This window comes from Ambystoma mexicanum, chromosome 12 (genome assembly GCF_040938575.1).
Source record: "Ambystoma mexicanum isolate Mex_15411 chromosome 12, UKY_AmexF1_1, whole genome shotgun sequence".
Classification (NCBI taxonomy): Eukaryota; Metazoa; Chordata; class Amphibia; order Caudata; family Ambystomatidae; genus Ambystoma; species Ambystoma mexicanum.
Window position 1 is genome coordinate 878,577,381 of NC_090936.1, and position 16,494 is coordinate 878,593,874.

The 16,494-nt window shown below is 47.2% G+C and overlaps 1 protein-coding gene across 1 annotated transcript in view; it reads right to left on the bottom strand.

Moving 5' to 3' along the window:
• Positions 1-16,494, bottom strand: part of LYZ (lysozyme) — a 190,613-nt gene that overhangs the window by 27,496 nt on the left and 146,623 nt on the right. Inside the window, exon 3 of the mRNA XM_069629364.1 lies at positions 1,953-2,031. Within this exon, the coding sequence (XP_069485465.1) occupies positions 1,953-2,031 (79 nt within the window). The remainder of the gene's footprint in view (positions 1-1,952; positions 2,032-16,494) is intronic.

A 16,494-nucleotide genomic window follows, 5' to 3' on the forward strand; every position in this document is an offset into this window, starting at 1 on the left:
CTCCCTTGCAACAGACTGTCCAAGGTGTTCCGTAAATCCTTGACTCTCTATCCTGGGGTGACCTCAGACCTGTTCACATTAACTTTCTAACTTGATCCAACCTCTTTTTGACTTTCCTGCAAAGACTTTTAGTGCATTTCCACTGTGTGATCTTGGGCACATTCCGCCTTGCTCTCTCCAAGAGTGGGCCTGGCCTATGAACCTTTTGCTCTACAGTAGACCCTGCCTTTCTTGACTTGCTGTGGTTCTTTAAAAGTGTTGGTATTGTGTGTTTTTCCTATTTCTGCCTTTTCGCTCCCTTTTTAAATAATTATTGGAGTGCCATCTATGGTTACACGCTCACCTCTGTTTTGCTAAATAAGTGGTGTATTAACCTAGACTTGTCAAATAATTAATTAGGGAGGTGTATATATTTCTAGTGACTGTGTTTGAACTTGCTTGACATATTAGTGCCAGTGTATTTTTACAAGTGTGTTTTTAAATAAATAATGATATACTTTTATACCAAAGCTCTGGTCAGTGTTTGCTTGTACTACTATATTTTTAGCCCTTTTGTGTATACTCTATATACTGCCTAACTCTTCTTGAGAGAAGTCTGACTGCACAGCCACAGCTACCAGGTAAATCTGGGTGGTGCAGACTGCTACCAATTGGGTTTACTGCTAACACCTGTAGACTTCAACTTTTTACAGTGGTCCCTAAGGGAACTGCACAGGTTTCTGCCTAACACTCTTCAACTAATCCAGAATGGGCTGCAAGAGTTATCCTTGGCCACAAGCCCAGAGACCGCATCTCCCCAGCCCTAAAATCTCTCAACTGGCTTCGGTGTTACAAGGTTCAAATTCAAGACCCTCTGCATCATCCACAAAGATTTCTGGGGCCTGGCATCCTGCTACATCCAACTCTCTCTCCCTAAATACCTTCCTGCTAGAGTACTTCAGTCCTCTAGTTCCAACTCTCCGCAGCTCAGACGCTTCTCCAAGCCCATCTCCAACTTGACCCGGATTTCCTTAAGTTCCAAAAGCTCCTCAAGACCTTCCTTTTCTCCTCCTCCTTCCCTGTCCCCCCTCCCCTGTAAGTCTCCACCTAACACTGTGGCTGAATGCCTGTGTCACTTATGAGCCTTACCGGGACCAGGCCCTCCCACAACCAGTCCTCCCTTGCACTCTCTACCAGCACTTGCCTATGGGCTACCTTTCTCTGACTTTCCCTGAGGCCGGTCCACCCCCCCTTCCCTTCACCATTGACCCCCCTGTTTCTTCTTTCCCCTGGCACTTGACCCTCTGCACCCCCTTAGCACTAGCCCTGGCCCCTGGGTCCCCTCCCTCCTGCACTTTGCCCTCACCCCCTCTCCTTATTCCTTCACTCTCCCTGATCAGTCCCCTCCCCCTGCACTTCTAACTACTGCCCGTGCACAATCCGAATGTCACAAGGCCTAGTAGGAACATTATTGTTTTTTTCACCTCTGTACCACCCGCCCCCCCATCTTTTGTCTTGTGGCGCCTGGAAACTCTTCAGCTGTATAGGCGCCATACAAATGCTCAATAAATAAAAAATAAAATACAGTTATTCAATACACATAAAAACTCATTCACACACAGAGCTTAGGTTACTTCCGGTTTGTACACATCAACACAAGCAATCGTGGATTTTCCCTTTCCTCCACCACTAACCAAACCTGTCCATTTGTTTTCCTGATCCGCCCTCGGGCCAGGCATTTGGCAGCGGTACACGGTATAACTCGTAATAACATAACATTTGCTGCTGGCACATATTCAAGGATCTAAACAGAGACCACAAACTACAAAAAGCAGTTTAACTCAGGAAAGGAAAACATGACCTCAGAAGCTCTGTACCATACACAAAATATAAGTTTGTGTTGTTTTAGCATTCAACATATCTGCATTTTTGCCCAAAAAATATGAGCGCAGTGCATTCAGCTTTATACATACCATGCCCTCATGCCTTGGGGATCTGACACAACCCTCTTGGCACAAGCCACAGTGTTCGTTAGGTCATCTTGCAAAAAATCTACAAAGAAAACAGAAAGAAAATGTATGTAAAAACATTCACCTAACGTCATTTCATTTTCTTTCAATAAACAATAACATACAGATCTGTAAAACCGGGCTCTCAGTCGCAGAGAGACAACGGGAAGGTCGGTTCTGTAAAACAAAAAAGAGATCCGTCTGATGCTAATGTGTGGGCTCTTAAATATTCTGTATAATTTGGCTTAAAAACTCCCCCATTTTTTCTGCAATACGAGTTGACGCCGTGCTAGTCGTATTTCAGCATGCAAATCAAATGTCTGAACCAATTCATCCTTCAAAATAAACAATAATAAAATACAGAAGAATTAACAATTCTTGTCACGCATTGAGGGATGCAGTATTTTTTAGTCTCGATCAGTAGGTAGCAGGGAGGGACGCAGGTCTATCACCTTCGTGATCAGTGACTGTCTAGGCTAGCTTCGAGGGATCCTTTAACTAAATGGAGAATCACACCAGGGAAGCCTAATGTTGCTATTCATAAAGTAACAGATTGCCCAGCACCCTCCATTATCGCTCGTGTGGGCTCTTGGACTGTAAGATTTCTAGGTACAGCTGTATCATTCAAAATGGAAGGAGCGGCAGTCATGAACACATATTACATAAAGTTTGCATCTTTCCAGTGCAATTTTGCATCTGCATTTGCACTGGGGCACGCACACATGCATTGCTGCAACTCATATTTTTTTTAATAATATATTTTATTGATTTTAACAACAATCACCAAGCAATCAAAAACAAAGAAACAGATTCAATAAACATATGCATTCAAAGAGTGAATCAATAATAAAGTATGATTTGAATCCAATGTTTCCCCTGTATAGCCATTTCCATGTATTCATAAAGCGTGTTCTTTGAGGTATCACAGACTACGGGGAGTCACGTTCCTCCCATTTCCCCCATATTTTTTAAGCTTTAGTGGGGAAGCTCCTTGCTTTGTAGACTCTGTGTTCCAACATTGCACATGCGTCCATATCATCTGCCCACTGATCCAGTGTTGGAGATTCCGGGGCACCCCATTTATGTGCGATATTTCGCTTCAACAGTCATGCGGCCGTTGCCAGGAGCAGGCCCTCCCATTTGTTCGCTATGTTTTCGTCGGGTTTACCCAGTAGAAGTATTTTAGGGTCTAGTGCTATGTCACGACCTGATACTCCAGACAGTTCTCTGCAGCATTCACCCCAGAAGGTCTGGATTCGGGGGCATTCCCACAGGATATGTATAAATGTTCCGGTTTCTCTCCCACATCGGAGGCAATACGAGTTTGGGGCACGCCTCAATTTATGTATCATAGTTCTATGGTAATATATTCTATGCAGGACTTTCAGTTGTACCAGGCGAAGCCTGGAGGAAATGGCGATTTCCCTAGGGTGCATTAGGATCTGGATCCAGTCCTCCGGATCTATGATACCCACATCTTCCTCCCATTTAGATTTAAGGTGAGGAAGTTTCGGAGTAGCGAAGGAGGACATGGCGTTATATAATATGGAGGTGCATTTGACAGGGATGTATGCCGGGAAGGTGGGGAGTCATAATGTCGAAAAAAAAATGTCGACAAAATAATGTCGAAAAAAAAAATGTCGACTTTCGTTTTTTTTAATTATATATTTATTTTAGGGGTTCGGGAGTAAAAAAAAAGGGAAAAATAAAAAAAAAATCAAAAAAAAGGGGGGCTGAGGGGGAACCCCCCCATTTCGAAAAAAAAATGCATTGAAAAAAAAAGTCGACATTTTTTTTTTCGACATTTTTTTTTCGACTTTTTGACTGTCGACATTTTTGTTGTCGACATTATGACTATAAACCTGCCGGGAATATGTTGCGCTCTATGGGTGTGTTCTCGGGAATGGTCAAGTCTGTCTTTATATGTGTTCGTAGGGCATGAAGCAGCTGTGTAAATTGATATTGTTCAGTTGTTAGGAGCTGGAATTTTAGTCACAGTGTTTCGAATGAGGCGAGTTCCCCGCCCTCCAGGACATCCCCGATTTTAGTGATACCAGCCTTCCCCCATTTGGACCATGGTTTAAGTTTCCCAAGCTCCGACAGGTTGCCATTGTGCCATAAGGGTTGTGCGGTAGTAATCTTATCTTTCCAACCCACGAAGGCATGTGCTCATTTCCAGACCATAGTCACATGTACTGCCATTGTTTGGGGAGGGGGCCTACGAAGGGGTTGAAAGAGCAGGTGTAATGGCTCCGTGTCGTGCAGGGCTGCTATTTCCGCCCTTATGTGCGGTAACTCCCGGTCCCCATGTAGTAGGTCGTTGACCACTGCTAGCTGGGAAGCCCAGTAACACGCTCGAAGGTGGGGCATGCTAATTCCTCCCTCCCAGATCGATCTCTGAAGCGTGGTCAGTGCAATACGGGGTTGACCGCCCCCCCATATGAGTTCTCTCCGGAGATTGTCGATGCGTTCGAATTCAGGATCCTGAATATCAAGTGGGGTGTTTAGCAATATATAGAGAAATCTGGGCAGGGTAATCATCTTGAAAAGGGTGGCTCTGCCCATGAGTGTCAGGGGGAGAAGTTTCCAGTGGTGGACGTCGTCTCTAAAACGGTCCATGATTGGTTGAAGGTTGTGAATTGTATAGCGTGTCAGATCCCCCGATACCCAAATCCCCAGATATCGAAATCCGCTGGGTTCCACTTTGTATGGGCAATTCTGGGGAATGGCTTGTCTGCATCCCTTCACCGGGAAAATAATAGATTTGCTCCAGTTGATTTTCAGCCCACTAAATTCACCAAAGCGGACAAGCATCTGTGTCACTATAGGGCAGGTTCGTATTGGGTCACCCAGATAGATTAAGAGGTCATCAGCGTACAAGGATGCCCTGTCCTCGTTTCCCTCCGGCCATCTGAATCCTGTCCAATCCTCGCTCTGGCGGAGCCATAAGGCGTGTACCTATATTGCAAGAGCAAAGAGGAGGGGGACAGGGGTGCCTCCCTGTCGTGTGCCTTTACCAAGGGAGAAGGGCTCAGAGAGCCATCCATTTACCTTCCCCTCAGCATGTGGATAGGTATATAGGAGTTGTACCCATTCCAGGAAAGTGTCCCCAAAGCCCATTCTCCGCATTGTTTCCCAAAGGCTGTGCCAGTGAACCGAGTCAAGCGCCTTCTCAAAATCTATGGCTAGTAATGCAAGTGGTTTGTCTATAACTGGGGCTCTTTCTAATAGTAGGTGGAGGCGTTGTATATTCATACGTGTTGATTTATGTGGCATACATCCATATTGGTCCGGATGGACCAAGGAGGCAATGACCAATTGTAGGCGGTTCGCTAGGAGTTTGGTGAGGACTTTAGTTTCAGTATTAAGCAATGAAATGGGCCTATAGGAGGCACATTGCTCCGGTATTTTCCCCGGCTTGGGAATGACAACAATCGTGGCTTTGCGCAAATCCGGAGGGAGGGCACCTTGGTCTCTAGCCCCAAGAAACATTCTGTGAAGGTACAGTGCCAGCTTCTCCCCGCCCAGCTTCTTCCAGGTCTCTACCGGGAATCCGTTTGGGCCTGGTGTTTTCCCGGACTGTAATTGGGCTATAGCCTCAGAAATTTCTGCTTCGGTAAGAGCTGAGTCTAGATATGCTTTTTGTTGTTCCGACAGCTGGGGCAGAGTAATGTCATTCAAGAGGGAGGGGTTCAGTGGAGATATCGGGGTGCCGTACAGAGTGGCATAGAAGTCAGCAAAATCTTTTGCTATTTCGTGGTCTGAGTGGCATCTTTCGTCTTGCGGGGTTACAATTTCTCTGACGTGTCGTTGGCCCTCGTTTCTCCTCTCAAGCCAGGCCAGAATTCTCCCAGCTTTGGCCCCTTGTTCATAGATCCTGGCTCTGGACTCTCGATGGCCGTGTTTAGCATTGTCTAATTTGATGTTCCGAAGCCTTTCTTCAGCGCCCTTAAAGGATCTGAGGGTCTCAGGGCCTGGGTCAAGAACGTATTTGGCCTCCCAGTGACTCACTTGGGCCTCCGCCTTCGCTAGTTCCCGAAGCCATTCCTTCTTTTTGTTTGCCCTCCAGGAGATTATCTCCCCTCTCAGCACTGTATTATATGCGTCCCAAATAATAACAGGGTCGTCCACCGTGGTATTATTATTTTCAACATATTCGTTAGTTGTTTCCGTGAGCCGGTCGACAAACTCGGGGAAGCCCAGATAATAACTGTTCAGTCTCTATGATTTGGGGGGAGCCACGCCCCGCATGCACAATACCATTATCAAGGGTGAGTGGTCTGAAATGCCACGGGGGAGCAGGTCTGCAGCCGTCGCCCTGTCTATGTCGGTGTTTGGGAGGAGGAAGTAGTCCAGTCTGGACATAGAGCCGTGTGCCCCTGAATGAAACGAGTAAGCCTCAGTGTCAGGGTGAAGATGTCGCCACACATCTCAGAGGCCCAAGGCCAACGCATATTTGGCTAAATTAGTGGAGGTGTTCGGGTTGCGGTCCCTAATGTGGGTGCGATCCTTACTGTTGCACATGACATCATTGAGGTCACACCCGAAGACCCATATGTCAGGTTGGTGTTTAGCCATGAGGATAACCAGGTCTTTTAGTAGCTCCTCCCCGAGCCTCGCGGAGAGTAAACTGATGCAATGGCTAGTGTTTCTTCCCCTACCGTTCCGATGGCCACCACATAACACCCCCTGGGATCCCGCTCTACTGTTAATGCCTCAAATGGAAGGCGTTTGTGCATCAGTATTAGTGTCCCTCTGGATCCCATAGTATATCCCGCGTTTAGTGCCACTCGGTAATTGGTTCTCCGAAAGAAGGTGCAATTAGTTCCGGCTAAGTGTGTTTCATTAAGTAGGGCAATATCTGTGTGTGTTCTGTCTGTTCAAGAGTTGCATTACAAGACGTCTCTTGATTCTGGAGCCCAGCCCGTTCACGTTCCATGTGATCAGTTTGAGGGATTTGGGTCGCTCAGGGGATAGTGCATGGGTCAATGTGGGTGCCATTTATATTTTGCAGGGTCGGATTCACAGGTTTGTTCCAAAGGGCCACCATGCGGGAGTTGGTCACAGAGGGGGTGTATTTCCATCTGGGGGTGACATATGACAGCATGTGTTAATTGGTGTGATTCATTAATCTTGTGAATGCATCTTAACTTTGAACCAATGCAAGAACAACATAAACTATATCATCCCTCCACCCCATACTCCACCCCAACACAAAGTACCTGTCGCCCAATCATAAATACAACCTAATTTACTAACGTCGCCCCTCACAAAGGCAGGAGCTCTTTTCAGTCATTCATCTCAAATATTCTGGTTGGAGAAACTTACCCCAGAAAATAGAGTCTAACAAATTACAAACTCTGTAGGGGAGGGGGGCGGCTCTTTCCTAGGCCACCTTACTTTTCCCCCATGGCATCCTGTGTTGTGGATATAGGCATCAAGGTGCGTTCACAACTAGGACCAGCGCAACATAAAGTGAGGAGGGGGATTCAGATTGCTCTACCCAGACTGGTCCGTTACTCATTCTTCAGCCACTACAGGTGGGTCCGCATCGGGTTGTTGTGGTGGTGGCGGCCTCCGGTCCGGGCGGGGGCATTGATTCCCACTTCTATTGTTATGTATGGTCTTCCAGTCTCCTTCGATGTGGGACCGAGCCCATTTCCATGCATCCTTCGGATCTGTGAAGTGGACCGTCGTGCCCTTATGGTAGATTTTGAGTTGGGCTGGAAATAAGAAGCCATATTTGACGTTCAATCCCTGGAGTTGTCTTTTAAGCTGGTCAAACGATTGTCTGGCTTTTTGTACTTCTCGTGTATAGTCGGGGAAAAAGGCGATCTTGGAGCCATTATAAGTTAGTGTACCGTTAGGACGTGATCTTTGTAGCAGCGCGTCTCGGTCCCTGTAATTGAGGAGTTTTGCAATCACAGTGCATGGTGGCTTGCTGGGGATGGGTTTGCCAGTGGGCATCCGGTGTGCCCTCTCTATTGAAAAGAATTTTGAGAAGGAGTCTGGTTCGAACATGTCCACGATCCATTCCTCTAGAAACAGCTCCATGTTTGGTCCTTCAGATTTCTCTGGTAGTCCTAGGATTCTTACATTGTTGCGTCTGGAGCGTCCCTCTCCCTCATCGACCCTGTCTTCCATCGATTTCAGCTTTGATTTGACGCCTTCCAGTTGTTGACGCAGACCTAGCATCCCGTCCTCTGCATCTGAGATGCACTGCTCAGCCTCCCCTGTGCGAGGTGTCAGTTTCTGTAGGTCATGACGAAGGAGCGAAACGTCCATGCTTATTCCGTCCATTTTCTGTTCCATGGAGGCTCAAGAGTCTGCTATTGCGGCCATGACATCTTTCAAGGACAGTGTGTTATCCATGTCGACAGTAATGGTGCTAGGGCCGGGTTCACCTCGCTCTTGCGTGGATTGCGTCGCAAACTGGTTGATTATGCTTTTTAGCGTGTGTCTCCTCAATTTATCCTTACCCATGGCAAGTAAGAGTTCCAGGGGGAGCACTTATATGTCCGGTTTGTGTGCACTTGGTATTTCGGGGCAATAGTGCCAGGACGTAGCTTGCCTGTCGTGTACTATTTCTTGCTGTGCTAATCCAGCAATGTTGCACCCGCGGTTTGTGCTGTTGTTAGTTTGCATTTGATAAATCTCGGGTTTCCCCCTAGGATGGGTAATCAGCTTCAACGCCTCATTTTCCCTCTCCACTGCATGTGGTAGTGAGCAGTCCACGGGACAGGGATCCGGTTGTGGTCAGACCTGCGTCACCAAGTCTTCTGTGCCAGCTGTGTTTCTCTTGCATCAATATGTCCTCAGCGCGGGTTTCAGCGAGGTATGTTGCTCACGGTTTATGGTTTTGCTCAGGCTTGCTCTGTTGTAGGCCCAGTGGATTCACTGTTTCACAACAGGTAGGCTCCAGTTTCGGACTCCCCGTCCTCGGGTCCGTGGCGGCCGATCCCCAGGCCTCTCGCCACCTTGCACCGTGGTTTACGCTACTTATGCTGTTAGCATTTGCCTCAGGCACACCAACCGGGGGATCATGGAGGATCGGGAATCTTTACACTGTTATGTTCTGTGTGCCGGCGGAGTGTCTGTGGAGGACAAGGGGAGCCACTGTGGGCTATTTTGTCGTTACAGGCAAGTATAGGCTGTTATGTTAGCGGGTGGCCGCACTGGAACCATGCACACAGTTCGGCAGAGTGCACTGTGCCCCGCGGGTGGTGCGCGCCCTCCCGCGTATCAGGCTCTCTCGCAACACACTGTACCTTCAGGTGCGTGGGTTCGGCTCTCCTGGTCCGTTGTTCCTCCTCTGGGGCGGCCATGTCTGCAGCGGGCTTCGCAGTCTTTAGACCACGGTCCCCTGTGTTTCAGCTCCTGCGGTCCGTCCGGTCACTCCGGGTGCAGGCTGGTTGCGGGGGAGGCACTGCGTTCCGGGTCGCCGCGTCCTCCAGGGATTCCTTGGGGGTTCGGCTTGTATATCGTGGCCGCACTTGTGCAGCTTTACCTCCGCATTTGTCCGGGAGCTGTCGTCTGTATTGCTGGACCCACAGACATGGCCACCCACGGTGCGGTAGACAGTTCCCGGATGCTCAGATGTCCCTGCGGTTCGCGACAGTGTTGGGCTGGGAAGCACACACCGTCTGGGCACCAGTTCCCCGGCGCAGGTGGGGTCCCTCGCCGCGTGTCAGTTGGGTGCCTGCTGCAGTTGCTGTGGGGTGCTTCAACCCACTGGTCCAGGCCCTGCAACATTCCTGTGTGCTGCTTGCATCAGGAACATCAGAATGGCTGCCGGAGAGCATTTTGCTTGCTAAAAATCATCCAGAAGTGCACAGGAAAAATTTGAAAAAATTGGTCACCATCCACTTTTGCCTATGTCAGTGGTAACACAGGAGCCACTGCCAAAACCCATCACTTGGCTGCCCACAGAGCAAGGCTGATTGCAAAAGAAACACAGAGCTGTGTGAAAATCCATTTTTTCTTGCTTGTCAAATGTGCAAAAATCATGGCTCACAACCACCCAAAAGATCCAACCTCCTGTTGGGTGTTGAACATCATTCTACTTCAGCAATCCACATAAATATAATGTCAGCAGAAGTATATGTTATCTGAACAAAGTCCACTTTTGAAGATGGTTGCTGGAAAGAAATCTGTCAAAAATGGGTGCAATACCGTTACTTGCCTCTGTCAGACGCTGGCGATTTCCAAATCTGACAGCAGAAACTGTGTCTCAAAAGCTAAATATGCAAAGGAAGGGACTTCCATCAAATGCGATATAAGGTGCCACACATTGATTTTCAACTTTGTAACTGTAATTTTGCACAAGGGACAATGTTAAAATGGACTATAAGGTAACCTGAATCAGCTAAAACTTCAAAGAGGCATTCTTCCCCTGAGAACACCCCACCCTGTTCCTTCCCACCAAAAGAAGAGGATATCACATTGGGATTCTAATGAGACGGGGAGGACACTTCCTCTGCTGTTCTGGGGAAGAGACAATGGAGTCCTTGAACTGAATGGAAATGCTAATTCGGGTGTGACTGACAACAACTGCCCTGGCAGGAAGACAAGCCATGTGACACTCTGACTCAGCCAAGCTTTGGCGGTGGGCCAGACTGAAAATGTGGATTTGAAATTGGACTAAATATATGTTTAAGGAAAAGACTTATACAATATTGTACCGAACTTACAAAAATATGAAACTTAGAGATTATTAAAATGAAAAAAATCACTCACAGTTTAAAACTAATCTGGAATCTGTGCGACATTCAGAGACTGAACCACGAAATGTTTTATATTGTAGCTATTGTGATTATGCTAGGAACATGAACAATTACAGGAATTTGCCAGAGGGTATGTGCATGTATGTATAAAAAATCGTACAGATCTGAAAATGTGTAACCAACCAAAAGCACAAAAAAAAATTCATTTATGAACCAGAACTCGTAGGAAGATAAGATTTTGACAGAAACGTACCTTGGGCAATCTTTGATGTGTATATGTATTATTAACAAGTTGTGCATATTGAAAATATGTTTTTTGGGAAAAATACATTTTCTGGGTAAAAGCAAAGGGGAGGTTCTTCCCTAGATTTTAAATGGCAGCATCACTCTGACACATGATGCCACCTCAGGACACACTGTTCCTTTCTCAAATCAGGGGACAGGGAATTCTCTGACCTATCAGATCCTTAGAGGGTTGGGCATAGACAATCAGCCTCCCCACCCACTTTGGAAAATGGATCAATAGGGACTGATGAGGACAGGCAAGACACACAATTTCACTCATCAACTGATCCACTGGCGAAGCACCCTGCAGGAAGATCCAGACTCCAGAACCAAACTCCAGATCTGGACTCTAGAACCAGACTCTAGAACCCTGAAGCAGAGGCCTAATCCAAAAAGCTGAACCCATTTCAGCAGGCCTTTAAAAACCTTGCAAACCTGATTTAACCCCTAACTTCCACGGGGCCTAATCTAATCCATTCAACAGCCTGGCTGAGCTGTTTGCTGCTTCTGGCCAACAACCTTTGTTAGAACCCAAGATCCAGATCAGTCCAGCAGAGCTATAACCCAAAACCCGTCAGATCCAGTCCAAGAGGCCGCGCAGAGCAGAGTGCCTTGCTGAGAGCAGAGTTCAGAAGCCCTGATGCTGTCCGGTGGCGAGCGGAGTCCAAGCCAAACCTTTGACCAGATCTTTGACGGGTCCATTCCATTTAATCCAGAGTTGTGAGTATTTAGCGTAGAACGGTCTATAGTCATCTCTTAGTTTAAAGTAATCCATCCTACCCATCCAGCCCATTCCAACATATCCAGACTGCATTGTAGAATCTCTTTTGTCCATTCTGAATCCTTTCTCATCCATCTAATCCTGTGAGAATTGTTAGTGTAAGCCAACCTGTTTGTAATTCAAAGCGCAATTTCATTAGAAATCTTGACCCTTTTCTGACAAAAATCGACCTTCACTAAAACCTCTGTAAATTTTGAACCGTACGTCCTAGAAATGATGTCATTTTGAAGCGAACATCCTCAGCTTTCAGACGAACCCAAAACGACATTCCAATTCCTTATAGTTTTTCCGTAATCGCGTTTCCTGTACGCGGAAAAGTTGCAGCGAATTTGCATTTGGCTAAATTTCACGACCTGTAAAAACAGCTATTTCTTGTTTTCAGCTTCTGAATTTCGTTTTCCATCTGCTAACCATTAAACAATCATTGCTAGTGTTGACCTGAACCAATCCAAAGCAACTCTCTAGTTCTGAATCTCATTTAGCGAATTAAAATAATTTTAGCATTTTTCCCATCCAATTCAAACCACATCTAAAAGCAATTGACCTTTTTTAAAATCATTCCTGTTCTCTCTAAGCTTGCTGGGGGAATTGGGATTGAACTGCATTGTTGATAGTTATTCCTAAAACCTGTGGGCCCTCATTCTATATCTCTATATTGCATATTAGGGGGGAGTGAGTAGTAACAGAGGGAAAGAGGGATCATATTGTCTTTTGATTGAAGTCACATCAAGTCTTATTTCTGTGTTGCATTCTTTCCTATCATTGCATTTCCATGAACCATACAAAGTTATTCTCTGCTACATTATTCTTCCTATTTCTACTTCTAATTGATTAAAGAGATTGTTGATATTGTAATATTACCCATTGCTGATCTTTGTTCATATTCATAAGTGTGATATTCAGATATTATTCATAAAAGTGCAATCGATATATTGTTCAATTCTTCAAATAAATCTTTTAATTTGCAAAACAAACCTACTTCGTGGCTCAGTGAGGCCGGGGGGATTCAAAGAGAGGGGCGTTATATAAGGGTACATCATCCAGAATTAAAAGAAATTTTGACATGAAAATATATAAATAAGGGTTTCCATTGGGCATCCCATACTAGGCATTGATTTAGTTGGAGTGCTGGATTGAAATCACTTACAGATTGGGGGCTCGTCCGGGATTTCTGGATTAGATATACCACTTGTGCAGCTTAATACAGTGTGCTAACTGACAGGATACATAAATCCTGTTGGGTTACCATGCTGTGTTACACTGTAAAAGCACCCCTCAAAAGGGAACGCTCTAAGGAAACGATCTGTTTTGCAAAAAAACAAAAAAAACACTTCTGTGTCAGAAAGGACAAAGATACTGAAGGCCAAGATCTGGCAAGTAGGCAACTGATGGCGTTAGAAAAGGCCCAATCTGATCTGTACTCTTCTGAGCAGAGGCTGCAGAGGAGCCAGGAGTCAGAAAATGAAAGCAGGCAGTATATAGTTAAAATCAAAGAGGACATGGGGATCCTGCAACAGGAAAAGGCAGACCAGGATACCAGAATTCTGGCCTTGCAGAAGGAGTACCAAGAAAGTTTGGACTCCCTACTACAGAGCCAAAAAAAGCTGGAGCAACAGATAAACTTCAATAGGGCATGCGCAGAGCAGGTAGACACCCTGCAAAGCCAATTAGATAAAGAGAAGGCAGAGAGCAACAAATTAATTCTGAAAGACCTGGACACCCAGGCAGAGTTTGATGAAGAGCGCCAGAAAGCTGGTGCCCTTCAAAGACAGAGGGACGACCTGGCGGCACAGAGGCTGGCTCTTACTCAGGAAAGGGACACCTTAGGCCAGGAAGTCTGTCACTTAAAAGGGAAACTGGAAGAAAATCACCTGGCCCTCCAGGGACTGGGTGACCTCCAAAAAGAGCATGATAGATTGTTAGAGCACACCAGGAGGATGGAAGATGCTCTGGCAGGAAAGGAGCAGGCCAGCAGGGACGGGACTCAGGAGGTAACCCTCCTGCAGCAAAGACTGGTGCAGTACTCAAAGACAAACCAGGAAGCACAGAGAGAAAATGAGGCTCTCTGTGAGAAAAATGATAGGCTCCACAGGCAGGTAGCCATGCAACAGAGAGTGATAGAGACTAGTAAGGCCTTGATTGAGGAACAGAAAGCTCAGGTTCTTGCATGGCAACAGGGAGCAGGGGCTGATAGAGATGAGGTTCGCTGGGAAAGGGAAACACCTGATCATAACCTCAGGAACCCTAGGACCAGAGGCCTTCATTTCTCCCAGTCCCTGGACTTTGCCAAACCCAGGTCCACTGGCGCACATGAGCCCAGGGCCATGGGGATGGCAGATTACTATCCGGTCAGAAGTATAGAGCTCATAGACCAGCACCTCCCAGGAATGGATGGGCGGGCAGCTGGGTATGGTTACCCAAGTACAGTGAAATTTAGTGGGGAACTCCAGGAGAGTAGGCCCACTAAGGGCATCCTGAAAACCTCTGCCCAGCTAGGACAGTGGGGGGTACCCATCAGATCCTGGGAGCAAGGAGGAATCAGAAGACTCCTCTGAGCGCCCCAGGACACAGGAGACTAGGTCCACACATTCTGCCAGCCATTCCCAGGCTCGCAGAATCCAGGAGAACCTAGAAGACCAGACAGGCACCTCTGGGAGCAGTGCCTCTGAGTCAGAGGATGAACGGACCAGGGTTACCCAAACCAAGAAGGCCAATAAGGCAAAAAGGGTCTTGCTTAAGGACCCCTTAAAACAGATCAAGGCAATAACGAGCGTCATCACGCCTTATCATAAGAACGCTAAGTATTCTGTTTGCGAGCACTTAGAGCTCTTTGAGCAGATGATGGAAACTTTCCATTTGAAAGACAGTAGTAGCTGCATTCAGTATGTGAAAAGGACATTCTTGCCAGAATACTCCAGTTTCTTTGCGGGGCTGGAGGACCAAAATCATTCTAGATGGTCCACCTATAGGGCGGCCATCTTGAAGCATTTTTCTGTTCACAGAAATCCCCAAGAGGCTTACAAGGCAGCCTACAACTTGCAATGTGGGGAGGAGCAGGCCCCACAAGAATTTGTGCAGGAGTTAAAGCGTGCCTTTGCGCAAACTACTAGAAGGGTGCGCACGGACAACAAAGAATGTTTTAATACTTGTTTCCACGCTCTACCAAAGTACATCATGACCCAGCTAGTGAGAGATTTTCATGAGAAAAGATCACTAGACTGGGTCATTGAACAGGCCACCAGAATCTATGAGGTGCAAAAGCCCATAGAAAACAAGAATGCTCAAAAAAGACCCAAACCAACCAACATCCCACATCCCTGCTGCTGCTAAGGTGGCAGAGGTAAAGGTTGCCCCCATTTTGGATTTGGAGATGGGGGCCTAAAAACCCGCCTGCACAGCAGAATAATCCCAAGCCCAGAAGGCCCTCAGGCCAGTCACAGACAGGGAGCCAAGGAGGTAGTCCCACAAATGGGATCCCTCACTCCCCTGACTATATTAGTCCCTGCTACAAGGGCAACAGGCCCATCCTGAGTTATATGTGGACTCCTCCAACCCAAGGTGGGGGATCCAACCAAGCAGCACCTAACCCGGGGAACTTTCCTCCTCACTTCCCCCAGGAGGGCAGAAATTCCCCAAATCCTGGGCAGAACTTTTTTCCCAGTTACCTACAAAACTTCCAACCCCAGAACAATCCATCCTTCTTTCCCCACTTTCCTGAACCCAGACAACCTAATCCAGGAGTGGGGAGGCTAAGGGTGGAGGGGTACCCAAATCTTCCCAACCTGGGGTATTACCAGAGAAGGGATAGCTGCCCTTCCCGGGATCAGCCCAGGGGAGAAATGAGAACCCTGTATCAGCCTGAGCGGGTTTCACAGCTAGAGCGCCAGGTCCAAAATAAGGCACAGGATCTGGGTCGCATGCTGGGGGCTCAACAGAACCCTCAGATGGGCATGCCGGCACAGAATGCCTCAAGCTCTGGACCTGGTGCTCCAGAACAATGACAGGGGCAGCACCCCTACAACCCACCAGTTCCCAGGGAGGAGTCACAAGGGGAAGGGGGGTGTAAAGCCTTGGAGGAAGCTTCCTTCCCCACTTGTAAACAGCCCCTGGAAACCCAGGAACCGTAAACAAAATCTCCTGCCCCTGAAAGTCTGCCACCCACGGAGCAGAGAGGGGGTAGGAGAAACCAAGAACCCAAACAGACCCATTTTGAGGAGGAGGGACAGATCGTCCAATTTGAAGGAGAGGGATCCTCAGAGGATCCTGGGAAAAGGATCTTCTCCTTCAGAGATGGGAGAACTCCTCCCAAAGAGAAATGGGTCCCAAAGGATTCAAATCCAGACTGAGTAGATGTGGGGACAAAGCTAGCGCCGCCCATCATCCAACCCCAGAACCAACAACATGAAAATCCCCTGGTTCAAACCCTTCCTGGTGACTGCCTCCAAAAAGGGGGGGGGGGGTTGAACCAGAATCAGGGGAACTCAAAACATCTCCCATCTCTAGTTGTCACCTTTTTCTTTCAGATTTCCAAGACTCCCCACAGAATTCTGCCCAAATCTCTTCTCTCTCACTGTCCAAAACTAGAAAATTAACCCACCAGTTGTCCAAAAATGAACATTATCTGTGCCCCCTTGCAGAGAAGGAGGGAAGATATTATGCCCCGGTACAAGTACAGGGGCAGGGTACAATTCTGGCACTGGTGGACACTGGATCCCAA